The following is a 15225-nucleotide window of genomic DNA, read 5'->3' on the forward strand; positions in this document are numbered from 1 at the left end:
GGAGCCTTACCTGGTAATAACATAAGAACAAGCCAGCTGGATCAGACCAGAGTCCATCTAGTCCAGCTCTCTGCTACTCGCAGTGGCCCACCAGGTGCCACTGGGAGCTCACATGCAGGATGTGAAAGCAATGGCCTGCTGCGGCTGTTGCTCCCGATCACCTGGTCTGTTAAGGCATTTGTAATCTCAGATCAAAGAGGATCAAGATTGGTAGCCATAAATCGACTTCTCCTTCATAAATCCAAGGCCCTTTTAAAGCTATCCAGGTTAGTGGCCATCACCATCTCCTGTGGCAGCATATTCCAAACGCTGCGTGAAGAAGTGTTTCCTTTTATTAGTCCTAATTCTTCCCCCCAGCATTTTCAATGAATGCCCCCTGGTTCTAGTATTGTGAGAAAGAGAGAAAATTTTCTCTCTGTCAACATTTTCTACCCCATCCATAATTTTATAGACTTCAATCATATCCCCCCTCAGACGTCTCCTCTCCAAACTAAAGAGTCCCAAACGCTGCAGCCTCTCCTCATAGGGAAGGTGCTCCAGTCCCTCAATCATCCTTGTTGCCCTTCTCTGCACTTTTTCTATCTCCTCAATATCCTTTTTGAGATGCGGCGACCAGAACTGGACACAGTACTCCAAGTGCGGTCGCACCACTGCTTTATATAAGGGCACGACAATCTTTGCAGTTTTATTCTCAATTCTTTTCCTAATGATCCCCAGCATAGAGTTTGTTCCCCACTCCTGCTGGGTGACCTTGGGCTAGTCACAGTTGTCTCAGGACACTCTCAGCCCCACTACCCTTGCAAGGTGTCTGTTGTGGAGAGAGGAAAGGGAGGACAATTGTACGCCACTTTGAGACTCCTTAAAGGTGGAGGGAGAGGGGGCATAAATCCTTATTCTTCTAATTCAGCTGGCCATATTTCTGACCAGGAAGGTCATTCATTCAAATCCAGCATCCTGGGTACAGTGAAGTTAAGAGGTGACGAGAGCCATGTTTAGATATTTGAAGGGATGTCATGTTGGTGAGGGAGCAAGCTTGTTTTCTGCTGCTCCAGAGACTAGGACCAGGAATCATGGGTTCAAGGTGAAGGAAAAGAGATTCCACCTAAACATCAGGAAAACCTTCCTAAGGGCTGTTCGACAGTGGAATGTACTGCCTTGGAGTGTGGTGGAGTCTCCTCCTTTGGATGTTTTTAAACAGAGGCTGGATGGCCATCTGTCAGGAGTGCTCTGATTGTGTGTCCCTGCATTGCAGGGGGTTGGACTTGATGGCCCTTGGGGTCTCTTCCAACTCTATGATTCTATGATACCCTCACAGTCTCCCCTCCTTTAGCAACAATAATAAGTGGAGAAAGGCCAATGGCTGATGGGTAATTTTCCAGTAGCACCTGGAAGGGGAAAAGCTGGGAATGGCCAAGGGCTATTCAGCCTCCCGCCCCCCCCAAAAGGGGTGTGTGAATGTGGACTCTGTTTTGGTGTTGCTCCTTCAATAACCTAACCTATTACTCCACTCCCTGCAGTATTTCAAATACCTTCTACCTGCCGTGGAAGATGTACTGCGCCAAACCGCTCGCCGCTTGCCCCTTCACTGCTAGCTTTGCTCATCTCCTCAGCCTGCCCCACTCCGCACGCCTCCTCAGACACCAACTTTGCCCCCCCCCCCCAAAAAAAAGAGGGAGCCCTCCACTCTCAGGAATATGACTTGGCTGGGGTGAGCTTTGTAAACTCTCCACTCAGAAGAAAAGATTTCTTGTTACAGCCCCTTCTTGTTGTAACGGAGACCCTTAGCCTCCCTACCCAGAAAATCATCTTTCTTTTACTGTTCACTCAACCAAGGGGTTAAGAACAACCACTATGAGATTATGTACAAGCTATTGTTATTTATTCAATTTCTTAACCGCTCTACCCCCAAAGGGCTCAGAGCAGTGTACATGTAAACAAAATAATAGAACAATAAAACCCAGTGCACAAAGACAATCGAACAATCATTAAAACCAGGGAATCCATTAATTAAAATAGCAGCAGTGTGACCCATCTTCCACTTGGTAGGTGCCGCCCAGTCCCAACCTGGGAGGGGACCAGCAGATGGGACATGGGCATCAAGAAGGGGCAGCTACTAATATTTTTGATGGAAACCTGCCTATTTTGTAAACAGGTTTATGCATTTGCCTTTGAATGTTCCTGTATTTTCTACAGCAGCCAAGAATCTAGCAACTCTGTATGTAGCCCATCCATCTTCGCTTCGCAGTAGCCCTAATAGTCTCAGCAGTGAGAGACGTTGAATCATACTAAGGGGGGGGGGGACAGCAGCTGACTAAGTTTTAAGAATTCAGGACAACTTAAGAGTACATGGTCTATGGTAGAGATTCCCAAAGTGTGTGGTACTGCCCCCCTGGAGGGCATGGAAACATCAAGGGGGGGGGGGGAGCAGCGATTCCTGGTTCAGCTGATGGAGGAAAAGGTCTTGTCCTTCCATCTTTGCCACGTGGTGAGTTTTAAAGGAAAAGCAGCTCCACTCTCCTCATTGTTATTTTGAATTTGCAGTAGACCTAACACCATTTCCTATGTTGAATAATCTCTCTCGGAAAATCACCTGGTGTGAAGGTAGCTCCTAGAACAGGGGTCTGCAACCTGTGGCTCTCCAGATGTTGATGAACTACAATTCCCATCAGCCCCTGCCAGCATGGCCAACTGGCCATGCTGACAGGGGCTGATGGGAATTGTAGTTCATCAACATCTGGAGAGCCACAGGTTGAGAACCACTGTCCTAGAAGAACCAACTTGGGTTCTTAACCAGAGGCCAGGCTTTGGCCTGTATATTTGAGACCAAGGGCTGACCCTGCAGCAGTACCTTCCGGGTCATTCAGTAATGGGTGTTTTTTCTTCAGGGCAGATGCATGTCGATTTTGATGGTTGCTAGAGTTGAGTTGCTTTGAATCTTAGGGGGGACTGGAGCAGTGGTGGGATTCAGCCGGTCCACACCACTGCGGCAGAACCGGTTGTTAAAATGGTGTTTGTAAGCAATCAGTTGTTAAATTATTTGAATCCCGCCACTGGATTGGAGGAAATAGTGGAGAAGGACCGGGTGGAATGGAAAGGCTGCGTATGCTGGAATACCACTTGTTTGAGGTTCATAGTGTTGGCTTTTGCATGTGTGCCCCCCTCAGTCATGAAACAGTTAACTTGCTATCGAAGGCATTCACCGCCAGATTCAACTGGTTGTTGTGGGTTTTTCCGGGCTGTGTGGCCATGGTCTGGTAGATCTTGTTCCTAATGTTTTGCCTGCATCTGTGGCTGGCATCTTCAGAGGTGTAACAGACAGTGTGTGTAACAGACTTCCCTCTGTGATACATCTCTGAAGATGCCAGATGCAGATGCAGGCAAAACAATAGGAACAAGATCTACCAGACCACAGCCACACAGCCCGGAAAAACCCACACAACCAGTTAACTTGCTGTTTGTTTGCTGTAACCAGATCTGTTAAATTACCTTGTAACAAACAGAGCCATCAAGTTTACGGTCATTTCTAAAATGGGGGTGTCTTTGGTATAATTATAATTGTATGACCATTGGGTGTCAATGGAGATTTCCCTTGAGTGACATGAGCCCAAGGGGAGCTTTGGATAAAAAGTTGTGTGTCCTTTATTCTCCCTAGTGTGCATGTCTCACTCTCTCTTTTACCTTCTCTGGGTCTAGTCATGATGCAGTTAAAATGTGGCTTAGTTAGAAAAGTTGTTTTCTATCCATGTATACCCTCCCAATTTAGGATTATTTAGTAAAGCATCTTTTTGAGATCTCAGTGCATTCCTGCTCCACTGAAACAATGTTCCTATCTGTAACCCACTGCTGGATCAGGTCTCCCTCCTGCGGTATAGTCAAGGGTATGCATCGGTCAGCGGCTTGATTTGCATGAGGATTGTTTCAGAAGAGTAGCCATGTTGGCCTACAGTGGAAGATCTGGATTCAAATCCACTAGCACCTTAGAGACAAAGCGAGATTTCCAGGGTGTCAGCTTTCAAGGGTCCCCCAAATCGTCTTAGTCTCTAACGTGCTACTGGACTTCAAGCTCTTTATTTTTCAGGATACTTGTTTTTCACCCTCTCCTGCAGCATGCTAGAGTGACCTTGTGTGCAGTTTGGGAATCACTGGGTGAGAAGCCGCTCAGCAGCTTAGAATTGCGACAGCGGGTCTGCTCAACACCCTGGAGGTACGCCAGAAGTGACAAGCCCGTGCCTGCCACCTGAACGAAACCTCGAAAGCTTCGCTTAATATGGCCACTGCATGTTTAATGTCCTGACGGGAAAGCACGTTCATCAAGAGCGTCGCCACTGTGGCTGAATGGTGTGTTCCACAATCTCCAGGGGTCGTTCAGCCTCGGAGCTCTGAATTACGCGGCACGCCCGTCAGCTTTTCGACTGTGCAAGCCTGCCGGTGCCTCCTGTGTTATGAGAGGGATCTCTTCTTCAGCTTGAGCATATTTACAGGTCTTATTTACCTGTCCGTCCCTCTGTGAGGGTGCAGACTACCTTTGTGGAACTGAGGCCAGGATCATCTTCACCTGCTGCCCGCGCTCCTTCCACAAGTCCGCCCTTGGAATCAGCAGCGTCGGGAGCAGCGGTCTCCATAGTTACCCCAACTGTGTTGCCATGGAAACAGCTGGAGAAAGCCAGCAGCAGGCACCAGCTCAAGGTGTATCAGTGAGTCACTACAGCGAGCAGCACCAGGAGGATCCCTGGGAAAACGCAGCATGCTGGCTAAACCCACCGGCTCGATTTAACCAGAGTCCTTTTTGATTCAGAGCAGGGGAGGGCTCCAGGGAGCTCCCACACAGGAGCTTTGGTTTGCAAGCGAGTGGTTTCTCTTCCTTATACCCTTGGCCAGACAACTGCCATGCTGACAGCAAGTGTGTCGTTCCATTGTGCATTGACACAACCCACAAAACTGCCTTGCACCGAGTTAGATGACTGGTTGGTAGCCTCTGAATCCAGAACTGTACTACTTCAAATGAGCTTTGTATTTTTGAAGACCTGTGGGCTTTGGGTGGTGGTTGTTTTTTTTTTTGTTTCACTTTTTACGCATAGTAAATTAGCATGTTAAAGCTCCCACACGCACCATGTTCTCATCTGCTGCATATAGGGAGAAGCTGAGGGTTATTCCTGGGGGTGTCTTTGGTACACCCCCAGGAGCAGCAGTGGCGTAGGAGGTTAAGAGCTCGTGTATCTAATCTGGAGGAACCGGGTTTGATTCCCCGCTCTGCCGCCTGAGCTGTGGAGGCTTATCTGGGGAATTCAGATTGGCCTGTGCACTCCCACACATGCCAGCTGGGTGACCTTGGGCTAGTCACAGTTCTTTGGAGCTCTCTCAGTCCCACCTACCTCACAGGGTGTTTGTTGTGAGGGGGGAAGGGCAAAGAGATTGTAAGCCCCTTTGAGTCTCCTGCAGGAGAGAAAGAAAGGATATAAATTCAAACTCCTCCTCCTCCTCCTCCTCCTCCTCCTCCACCACCACCACCACCACCACCACCACCACCACCACTACTCAGGGAGCCTTCAGAAATGAGACACACTCTGCAGTATGAGTGGAATTCTCTCAAAGCTTGTCGGCCATTTTGTTCTGTGTAAGCCCGAAGGTGTCCCTGCAGTCAAAGCTCTGCTCATGACTCGAGGCTGATCTCAACAGAAGTTGGTTTCAGTTGGGACTTGAGGATCCCCCAGAATTACTGCTTATCTCCAGACTACAGAGGTCTGTAATGGAGAAAATGGCTGCTGTGGAGGGCTCCATCCCCAAATCTCCAGGGGTTTCCCAACCTGGTTTCCCCACCAAACTGCCTCCCCTGCCAGTGGTCAGAGGAGACTGACAATCCTGCTGGGCATACTCAAGTCTGTCATGGCTCTGGAATTGTCATGGCCAGATTGGGAGTGGGGGCAGGGGTTGCCTCAGCTGGCTTGCAGGCCTCATAAGCCCTCTCAAGGAGTCAGATCTGGCCCCTGGGCTTCATGGTTGACCCGTGTTCTAAACCATGTTCTGACTATGGTGAGGAGTTTGAAAGTACCAAAGGCTGCAAATAAGAACATAAGAAAGAGGCAGCTGGATCAGACCAGAGTCCATCTACTCCAGCTCTCTGCTACTCGCAGTGGCCCACCAGGTGCCTTTAAGAGCTCGCATGCAGGATGTGAAAGCAATGCTGCTGCTGCCCCCGAGCACCTGGTCTGCTAAGGCATTTGCAATCTCAGATCAAGGAGGATCAAGATGGGTAGCCATAGATCGACTTCTCCATAAATCTGTCCTAGCCCCTTTTAAAAGCTATCCGGGTTAGTGGCCATCACCACCTCCTGTGGCAGCATATTCCAAACACCAATCACACGTTGCGTGAAAAAATGTTTCCTTTTATTAGTCCTAATTCTCCCCCCCCCCCCAGCATTTTCAATGGATGCCCCCTGATTCTAGTATTGTGAGAAAGAGAGAAAAATTTCTCTCTGCCAACATTTTCTACCCCATGCATAATTTTATAAGCTTCAATCATATCCCCACTCAGACATCTCCTCTCCAAACTAAAGAGTCCCAAACGCTGCAGCCTCTCCTCATAAGGAAGGTGCTGCAGTCCCTCAAATAGGCACAGTCTACCACCAGACTCAAGACCAGATGGTAGCTCTCTACCATGTTGCTGTAGGGGCTTCCTTAATTACCATCTCCTTGTTCGAGGGTCAAAGTATTCATGGTTTTTTCCTTGGATTAGATCCGGGTTCCCATAATCTGAGTCCCGTAGCCTTTCAGTCATACGCTGTTGGCCTCCTGACTCCAAAAGTCATGGAAAGTCTTTGTTGCTGCCATCTGATTTTAAGAACAGGGAAGTTGGGTCAGAGGAACCCAAATCCAGCTCCTGGGAAAACCTCATGCCTGGTTTGGCCCTCAGAGGCTCTTTTCATAGGTAAAGGTAGTACCCAGTGCAAGCAGCAAGTCATTCCTAACCTATGGGGTGGTGTCATATCACACCATTTACTAGGCAGACTATGTTTATGGGATGGTTTGCCATTGCCTTCCTTGATCATGTACACTTTACCCCCAGGAAGCTGGGTATTCATTTACTGACCTGGGAAAGATGGAAGGCTGAGTCAACCTTGAGCCGACTACCTGAAACTGACTTGTGTCAGGAGCAAACTCAGGTCGTGAGCAGTTTTGACTGCAGTACTGCCGCTTACCGCTCTGCCCCATGGGGCCCTTTTCATAGATCTGTCCTAAGACTGCAGCCTTTAAGCTTAATTTGACCTTATACGGCAGTGGTGGCGAACCTTTAGCACTCCAGATGTTATGGACTACAATTCCCATCAGCCCCAGCCAGCATGGCCATGCTGGTTGGGGCTGATGGGAAATGTAGTCCATGACATCTGGAGTGCCAAAGGTTCGCCACCACGGCTATAGGGTCAAAGGAGAAGAAACCCTAAATAAAATAAATGCTAAACATCCTTACTCCAGTATCTTGTACACAGGTTTAAAGGAATGAAGCCCTGCTCCTGACTTCGGCAATAGGTTGAGAGCCAATCTGGTATGGTAGGTAAAGTACTGGGGCGAAACCCAGGAGATCCAGCTTTAAACCTTCACTGGTCCATGGAAGCTACATCGGTAACTTTGGGCTTGGCCTGGGTTACCTTCCAAGGTGTTAGGCTAAGATGGAGATATTGTAAGCGGCTGTAGGCCACCCTTGTGTTGTCTGTGATTTGTGTCTCATCTTGAGCCACAAGAAAAGGTACTCATATGGGACTCGAAGGTCAATCTAGATCAGGGGTCTGCAACCTGCGGTTCTCCAGATGTTCATGGACTACAATTCCCATCAGTCCCTGCCAACATGGCCAATTGGCCATGCTGGCAGGGGCTAATGGGAATTGTAGTCCATGAACATCTGGAGAACTGCAGGTTGCAGACCCCTGATCTAGATGTTCTGCTGCAGACGAACACGGCTACCTTCTGAAACTATAAAGATGCAGATGTTCTAGCTTAGGTGAGGATTCCCCACTCACACCGAGATTCCCAGTGTCATTGTGAGGTGAAAGTAACACACTCCTTGTGTGACCGTGCTTCACGTTTGCAGGGTTGATCCAGAAGGGACAATCTTGTGTCTGTCTTCCCCTCTATCCCACTCCCACAGGGAGCAGAAGTTCCCATATTTTGTCTGCCAGTTTCCATGCTGTGATTTCCTAATGGCATGAAATGAAATGAAATGCAGGGCCGGGCAGGGGGCATCGAGATAAAGGCCATCTCCATTTTCAGCGGCTTTCCATTCAGCTTACAAGACAAAGCGAAAGGCTGCCATTGGTTAAGAAAAGGGGTTTATTTTGCATCACTTGCACCCTGTCATTCTCACCGAGGCTCAAGGGTCTGTTTAATTCTCTCCCCCAAGGGGGGTGGGGGGGTGGAGTGAATCACTGCTCTTGGTGGTGGTGGCCTAGCTTCCAAAAACAGGGATCTGGAGAAGTGGGGTGTGTAAGCCTATGCACAGTGGTGCGGGGCAGCAGCAACAAGTAGGTGCTCCCTCCATACCCCTGCTCATCAATAAAACCTACGGGGAATCAAACGGGGGGTGGGGGGTTTCAACACTTACAGATGCCATGGATAAAAATGATTGACCAGGGTTGATTTGCACAATGTAATTGCCAGGACAAGAATGTAGGCTGAGCGGATCTATGTAGAATTGTTCGTGTGTCATTGTGGTGCAGTTGCTAGAACCTTGGACCTGGGAGGGCCCGGTTCAGATCCCCAGTCTGCCACGGAAGCCTGCTAGGTGACCTTGGACCACCACTCGCTCTCTCTCAGCCTAACGTACCTCACAGGTGGGGTATCAGGATAAAATGGGGAAAGGAGAACTCTCTATATTGCCCTCAGCTCCAGAAGAATTAAAACGCCCCATACTCGTTTCCACCAAAAGATAAAAATACAATAGTACATCAATCCACCATATCCTGGACCTTATTTGTAGCAGGGGTACCTGCAGAAGCTGCCGGCCTCCATTTATTAAAAACTCCAATCTGATTGAACCATTTTATTTTTTTAAATAAAATGGCTCTTGTCTCCGGGGAAGGGATGGAAGTGTGAGGTACAGCAGCCAAAATGGGACAGGGGAGTTGCTCCATCACTAAGTAAGCGACTTGTGTAGTGTAAGGTACTTCTCTGTTCTGGATTTGGCCGCAAAGGGATGGGGATCTGAACGCAGCAGCTCTGCAAGGGCTCCGGGTCATGAATGCAGATGCCGAGACGGGAGCTCAGCACCTGCCACTACATTGGAACTGTTTGGCGCAGCAAGACTCCGCCTAGGTGAGATCAGGACTGTTGGCTGGTAGAGGGGTCGCTCTCCCCTTCCTTACCCTACCTCCAATTCCCTTCAGAATCCTCCCGCAAGACATGAGCTTTGTGGGCTGGCACTCTGCACGTGTTCAGGAGCCTTTACTTATGCTCTTACATTCAGGACTATTTTCTACTGCAGAAGCACGCTACTTTCTCTTCTCCTACAACACTGCTGAACACACTTTTATCTTGCAGCGGAAAAGAGTATGGACCAATAGACAAAATGATGAAATAGCCAGGTTGCAGGTACAATTTGATACCCTCTCACAGTGTTAATGCGAAGTGGATGGATATAGGTTGAGTGACAGCATGGATTTGACTTATGAGTCGTGTGATGTATGCATCCTCTCCCCCATACAAGACAATGCCCCCTTTGTCACACGATTCAGTCCCACAGGTCTTTGGGTTGGTTTGCCTTTCAAAGGAGTTACGCTGCCAGCTCTAAGCAACTTTCTTTCTTGAAGGCTCATATGCATGAACACTAAACCCAATTCCAAATGTTCCCCTCTACTTCCCATGAACTCTTGTAATTTCATGTTACCCACATTTCCCATCCCCAGACCTCAAGCCAGTCTCAAAGCTTTTCATTGATGCAACCGAGGTTCTGTTCCAATCCATCCATTTTGAATTTTATGTTTTCCAATAAGTTTTTGTGAAACACTGTATCAAACTTTTTTTGTACTAAAATACAGATATATATTACAGCTATTGTATTCCCTTCTCCACCAATCTTGCTGTTTTCATCCACTGTGGTTCCATCCTGTGCACCTTGTCCTCCCCCCACCCCCCACCCCCCACCCCCCACCACTACAGGGTAATCTATATCCGGTGGCTCCTGTATCCTTCTGGAATTGCAGGGGGTAACTCCACACCTTCATTCTGAGCTCTCAAATCCTTTATCATTATGTTTTGGACTTTGCTAAAATGGCTGACTTGGAGGAAACGACCTGGAAACAGGAAGGCAGGGCCATGTGCCTTGCGCTTACAAAGTTTCTGCCCACCCCTCCTTGGCAAAGAACCACTTTCTGTTGTGGCGCCTGAATTAAGAGATTTGCAGCCAAATCTTCTGCGTGTCGACTCAGTCCTTCTAAGGTTCAATGAAAACTACTCCCAAGTAAGTATGTTTAGAACTGCAGCTTTAATGAGTGGACTGAACGCTTGACATATGCCTGTCTCCTCGTAATTTTACTCTGGGTTTTGAGATGGAGGGAGGATCACTCCCCACAGTGATTTTTTTTCCCCCTGTGAACCGGCCAATTCCCTTGGCGCTTTTCAGTGGCACAGCACACGTGGCTGGTTCTAGTAAAGCTGGACCTAGGGGTTATCGCATCTTTCCCTTAGCTCCACTGACAACTGCTTGACGTCTTCCTAGCGCTACTACTACTTGGTGAACACAGTCCACATGAAAGTCACTGTAATGCACAAGGTCTCCACATTCTTCGAGCTTCCTTTTCGAGAGCATCACATTCCCAGAAGCCGTACAGCCCCGACAGACATTTTTTTTTTGCCCAATGTCTTTATGTTCTTCTTCACTTACACATTCTTTCTGCAGGCCCAGAACTAGGCCTTCATATCATTCCCTCAGGACAAGCCCTGTTCCTCTCACCATGTGTGGTGAGCCTGCCTCAGGCAACAGATATTTTGGATACCATTAGAAGTAAATTATTTAGCTTGCTGTTTGATTGTTACCATCATGCGAGGTATCCCTTGGGTTTTCAGTCGCAGACCTCCATCTTAGACCTTTTCTCCGCTCCCTCTTACCTTTTTCTTCTGTCGTTGCCTCCCCGCGTTCCTTGCCACTTACCTGGGGCTATGTCGGTCTGTGAAACAGATTCTCTCTGCATCACCAGGTCTTGGTTAGCTTTGTTAAAAAGGGACACTGGTGGCTGCTGCCAACACTACTATTGCTTGCTTCGTGGTCATATTGGCTTAGCAGCTGCCTGTTGAGAGCTGAGAGAAATGAAGGGGCGCTTGACACTGTGTGAAGCGTCACCCAGTTGGGCCTATTTTGGCACAAGAGGAGGTTTGCCCTCACCTTAGCTTGGGAGCCCCTCTTGGGGAGGGTTTGAAGCCTAGTCTTGGCCTGAAGCCTAGTTCAAATGACAAGGGGGGGCGTGCATTGGTAGCCAGAGACACTATGTTGGATGGACAACACAGTTGCATGTACAGAACCTAGTCATCTCGTGAGGGTCTGGTCAGATGCTGTCCAGAGAGGACAATGCTGTCCAAACGCCTCCAGGCAATGTGTCCTGGTTGGTGGTCACTGAGAGCATGGGAAATATGAATCAGGACACATTTCTGGGAGGCTCAAGTCCTCACTGAAGTTAGCATGTTGTCATACTTTAATCTGACACAGGATATACTCAGGAAGCACATTCCTGCAGAAGGGGAGACTCCGGCCTACACTCTCTTACCCGGATGATCTTTGTTCGAAATAGTGCTCGCTTCGGCAGCGCATATACTAAAATTGGAACATTTTTCTGTTTGTAATAGTGGTGGTGGAACCTCGATCTGCCCCAGATCCTTAGGCTACCTGGAGCTGCAATGCTGCTTTCACACGAGTAGCTGAAGCACTACAAAATAGCATTTTGACACCAGGCTCAGAACTGAACCGTGGCCACAGCCTGGGAGAGTGTTGATGCTTTGAAGCAGGCAAGAAGAAAGTGTGAGGCCTCCTTCCACAGCTGGCTCTCTCTCTATGGGTGGGGGGCCTTGACCGAGGGTTACATTCAGTGGTAGAGGAGTCACCCTCCAGGTTGAGACTGTGTGGGGCCCCCACGATAAGCAGAGAGAAGCTAGCTGACCACCCCCTCCCTAGTCGGCTTTTCTGCACATTTCAAAGTATGGCTGCACCGCCTGGGCAGGATGCGTGGAGAATGAGAAGTTCTGGTGGCAGCAACCCCCAAAGGTAAAGAGGATTTGGGCTCACCATACCCTGTTCAGAGACAATTCAGTTTACTCACAAAAGTATCAAATGGGCCAGTCTCAGGTGCTGGTTTGGCCCCATTATGGGGATGGGAGTGCGCTAAGTTGACGGAAGGTCAGAAATGGGGGACAGATGAGGCAGAGAGGTGGGCCCCCAACACAGTCTGTTGCAACGCTGGCACCAGGTCTTGAGAAAGACGGGCACGGGCGGGGGGGGGGTTATCGTGGCAGCTTTTCGTAAAAAGGGCTGACTCCCTTCGGACGAATGTGAAAAATTTGAGGGACGTCGTTCCTTTAAACACGAAATTGCAGTTGTGTGTTTCTTCCCCCCCCCCCCGCCCCCAAAAGCGGCAAGTTCAAGATGAGCTGAGGGTGTCTGTGTTGACCTTCCCCTCCGTCGGCAACCAGTCAGCAGAAGTGCGGGGGGCCGAAGCTGGCGAATCATGAGGGCCGGACGTGGCACGCAGGTGAGACGGTTGGCAGATTCTGAGGCTTTGGAGTCTGATGATCTTTTTCCAGCTGGCGGCAGCGAAAGAAAGGCGGTGGGAGATGTGGGACGGGGGGAGGAGGAGGAGGAGAGAAAGAGTCCGATCCAGATACCGATGGGGGGAGGGGCTCCTGCCTCTTCTACATTATATCCTCTGTGGAGAAAATGCACAGTGTCAGCAAGACGCGCTCCAGGCGAGGCTTCACAACCATCAGCCGTGAGCAGTGCGGCGTAGACTCATGCACACAAAAAAAGAGAAAAAGACCCACTAACATCCTGCATCAATGTTAATTGATGTCAGCGCTATGAAAATCTAAAACAAAGAGAATTGTATTAATGATGAAAATTAGCATGGCGCCAGGTCCGAGGAACCAGAGGTGGGATCCAGCAGGTTCTCACAGGTTCCTGAGAGTAGGTTACTAATTATTTGCGTGTGCCGAGAGGGGGTTACTAATTGGAGATTTTGCCACGTGATTTTTGCCTTAGTTATGCCCCTCCTCTCAGCAGTAGCGCGCAGAACTTGAAGCAGTCTAGCAGGAGGTGCACCGGCGTGCGTGGCAGCCTGCGCCTGCGTGCATTCGTTTCTCGTCCAAGGACTGGCGCAGCGGCTGCGTCCTTGCCACAGCCCCGCCCAGGAATGCCCCGACCTGGAATGCCCGGCCACGCCCCCGTCGTGCCCCACCCAGCCCCATTGGCGCTACGCCACAGTTTGAATCCCACCACCATGGGAACCTGTTACTAAAATTTTTGGATTCCACCATTGCGAGGAACTATTTAGTAATGCTCCTGATCAATCTGTGGAGAAACAGACACTTGTTCATTATGCTCTGCGCCACCAAATTCCAGGCCGGGACTAGATATGTAACATTTGACTAGATTTAAATGTTTACAGATTGCTACTTGCTCTCTTTGTTGAATTTGTATAAAATTAAAACATGCAACGAAAGGCAGAAAATACAAAGTATTTTTGTAGGCTTTCGAGGCAGGACTCAACTGGTGGTTGTGGGTTTTTCCGGGCTGCGTGGCCGTGGTCTGGGAGATCTCATTCCTAATGTTTCACCTGCAACTGTCGCTGGCATCTTCAGAGGTGTATCACAGAGAGAAGTAACACACTTCCCTCTGTGATACACCTCTGAAGATGCCAGCCACAGATGCAGGTGAAACGTTAGGAACGAGATCCACCAGACCACGGCCACACAGCCCGGAAAAACCCACAACAACCAGAAAATACAAAGATCTGTAAAGAGGGCATTATACAGCAGAATAGTATTAGTGGTATCTGCTTCTGCTAGTGACAGTCCTGAGGGAGTGCAAAGAGGTACACCCATCAGTCTATACTTCCGGTGACTGGAAAATGCTACTCTTCATCTGAGGCTTCATTTCCACCACGTGATTTCAAACTCACTTTTGCACCCACAAGGAGCCCCAAGCACATATAAAACACATTTTCATAACCAGAACAGAGGGCCAAACTGCATGAGATACTGAAGTTCTTGGGAACTGGAATGTCTAACAAATAATCACCCATGACTGCAGGGTATGCTCATACACTGGGCATACACAGAAAGGAGTTTGGTTTAATTTTCCTCCGTGCACTGATTCCTCAAGAAAAACCCAAGTAAGTATTGAATAGTTACAAAGAGTAAATTTACCTCTAATCAGTAGGACTAACAAGCTGGGCTCAGCTGTTAGCAATTCGCTCTTTATAACTTTGTTCAATCCTTACTGGGATTGAACATCAGATGAGCAATTATTGCCACATTGATTGTTCCAGGGAAAGTGCGAGTTCTTGAAGCAGATCTTCTTTATACAATGAGATTGCCGAAAAGCTTATAGGGGCCTGTAGTGGGGAGTCAATTTATGTTGGTAGTTTGGCAGATCAAGTGGTTTTGTGTTATTGAAAAGAATAGTGATGGCAAGGTTTGTTTAGTAGAGAATCATATGCCCCGATGAAGGTGACTGAAACAGAACTGGACTGGCATTCCGTTTGAATTGCTTTGGATAAGATTAAAGGATTGTAAGGGCGTTTCGCCACTTGCCACGACCCCCTTATGCTGTGCGCTGCTCTCAGCACGCGTCATTTCAGGCGCGCGCCCGGGCTTCCCCACGACCCCGCGCTCTGCGCAGGGTCATCAAAAGGCTCCGTTTTGAAGAGTGCCAGGAATGATGCGTGCTGAGGGGGCATGACAGCGGCAGCGTCAGGGCGGCTGCGTTGTTGCCGCCCCTGTAGTGGGGAGTGCCGGGGGATCCCGCACTACTTGGCTGCAGTAGCGCGCAGCTACTGGTAAGTGGGAAAACGCTCTAAGACTGCTGAGCTGCCTTGAACAGAATAAAGAACTATGAAACTCGACTACAAGTAGTTACAGGATTCTGGTGACAAAAGCATAGTTGTTTTTTTTTAAAAAAGACTCATTATTACGATTTTATTATAAGCCTGTTTATCAGCAACCTTGGCTCATAGGAACTCCTGTTTTATCCTA

The 15225-nt window shown here is 48.8% G+C and overlaps 1 protein-coding gene across 2 annotated transcripts in view; it reads right to left on the minus strand.

Annotated features, from left to right (window-relative positions):
• Positions 1–9940: 9940 nt before the first annotated feature.
• The window catches only part of LHFPL4 (LHFPL tetraspan subfamily member 4), a 79213-nt gene continuing 73928 nt past the window's right edge, over positions 9941–15225 (minus strand). For both annotated transcript variants that reach the window (XM_048490086.1, XM_048490085.1), the window contains one exon: positions 9941–12899. In XM_048490086.1, coding sequence (XP_048346043.1) covers positions 12886–12899 — 14 coding nt within the window. In that variant the 3' untranslated portion in view covers positions 9941–12885. The remainder of the gene's footprint in view (positions 12900–15225) is intronic.

This window comes from Sphaerodactylus townsendi, linkage group LG03, assembly GCF_021028975.2.
Source record: "Sphaerodactylus townsendi isolate TG3544 linkage group LG03, MPM_Stown_v2.3, whole genome shotgun sequence".
NCBI classification, from domain to species: Eukaryota; Metazoa; Chordata; class Lepidosauria; order Squamata; family Sphaerodactylidae; genus Sphaerodactylus; species Sphaerodactylus townsendi.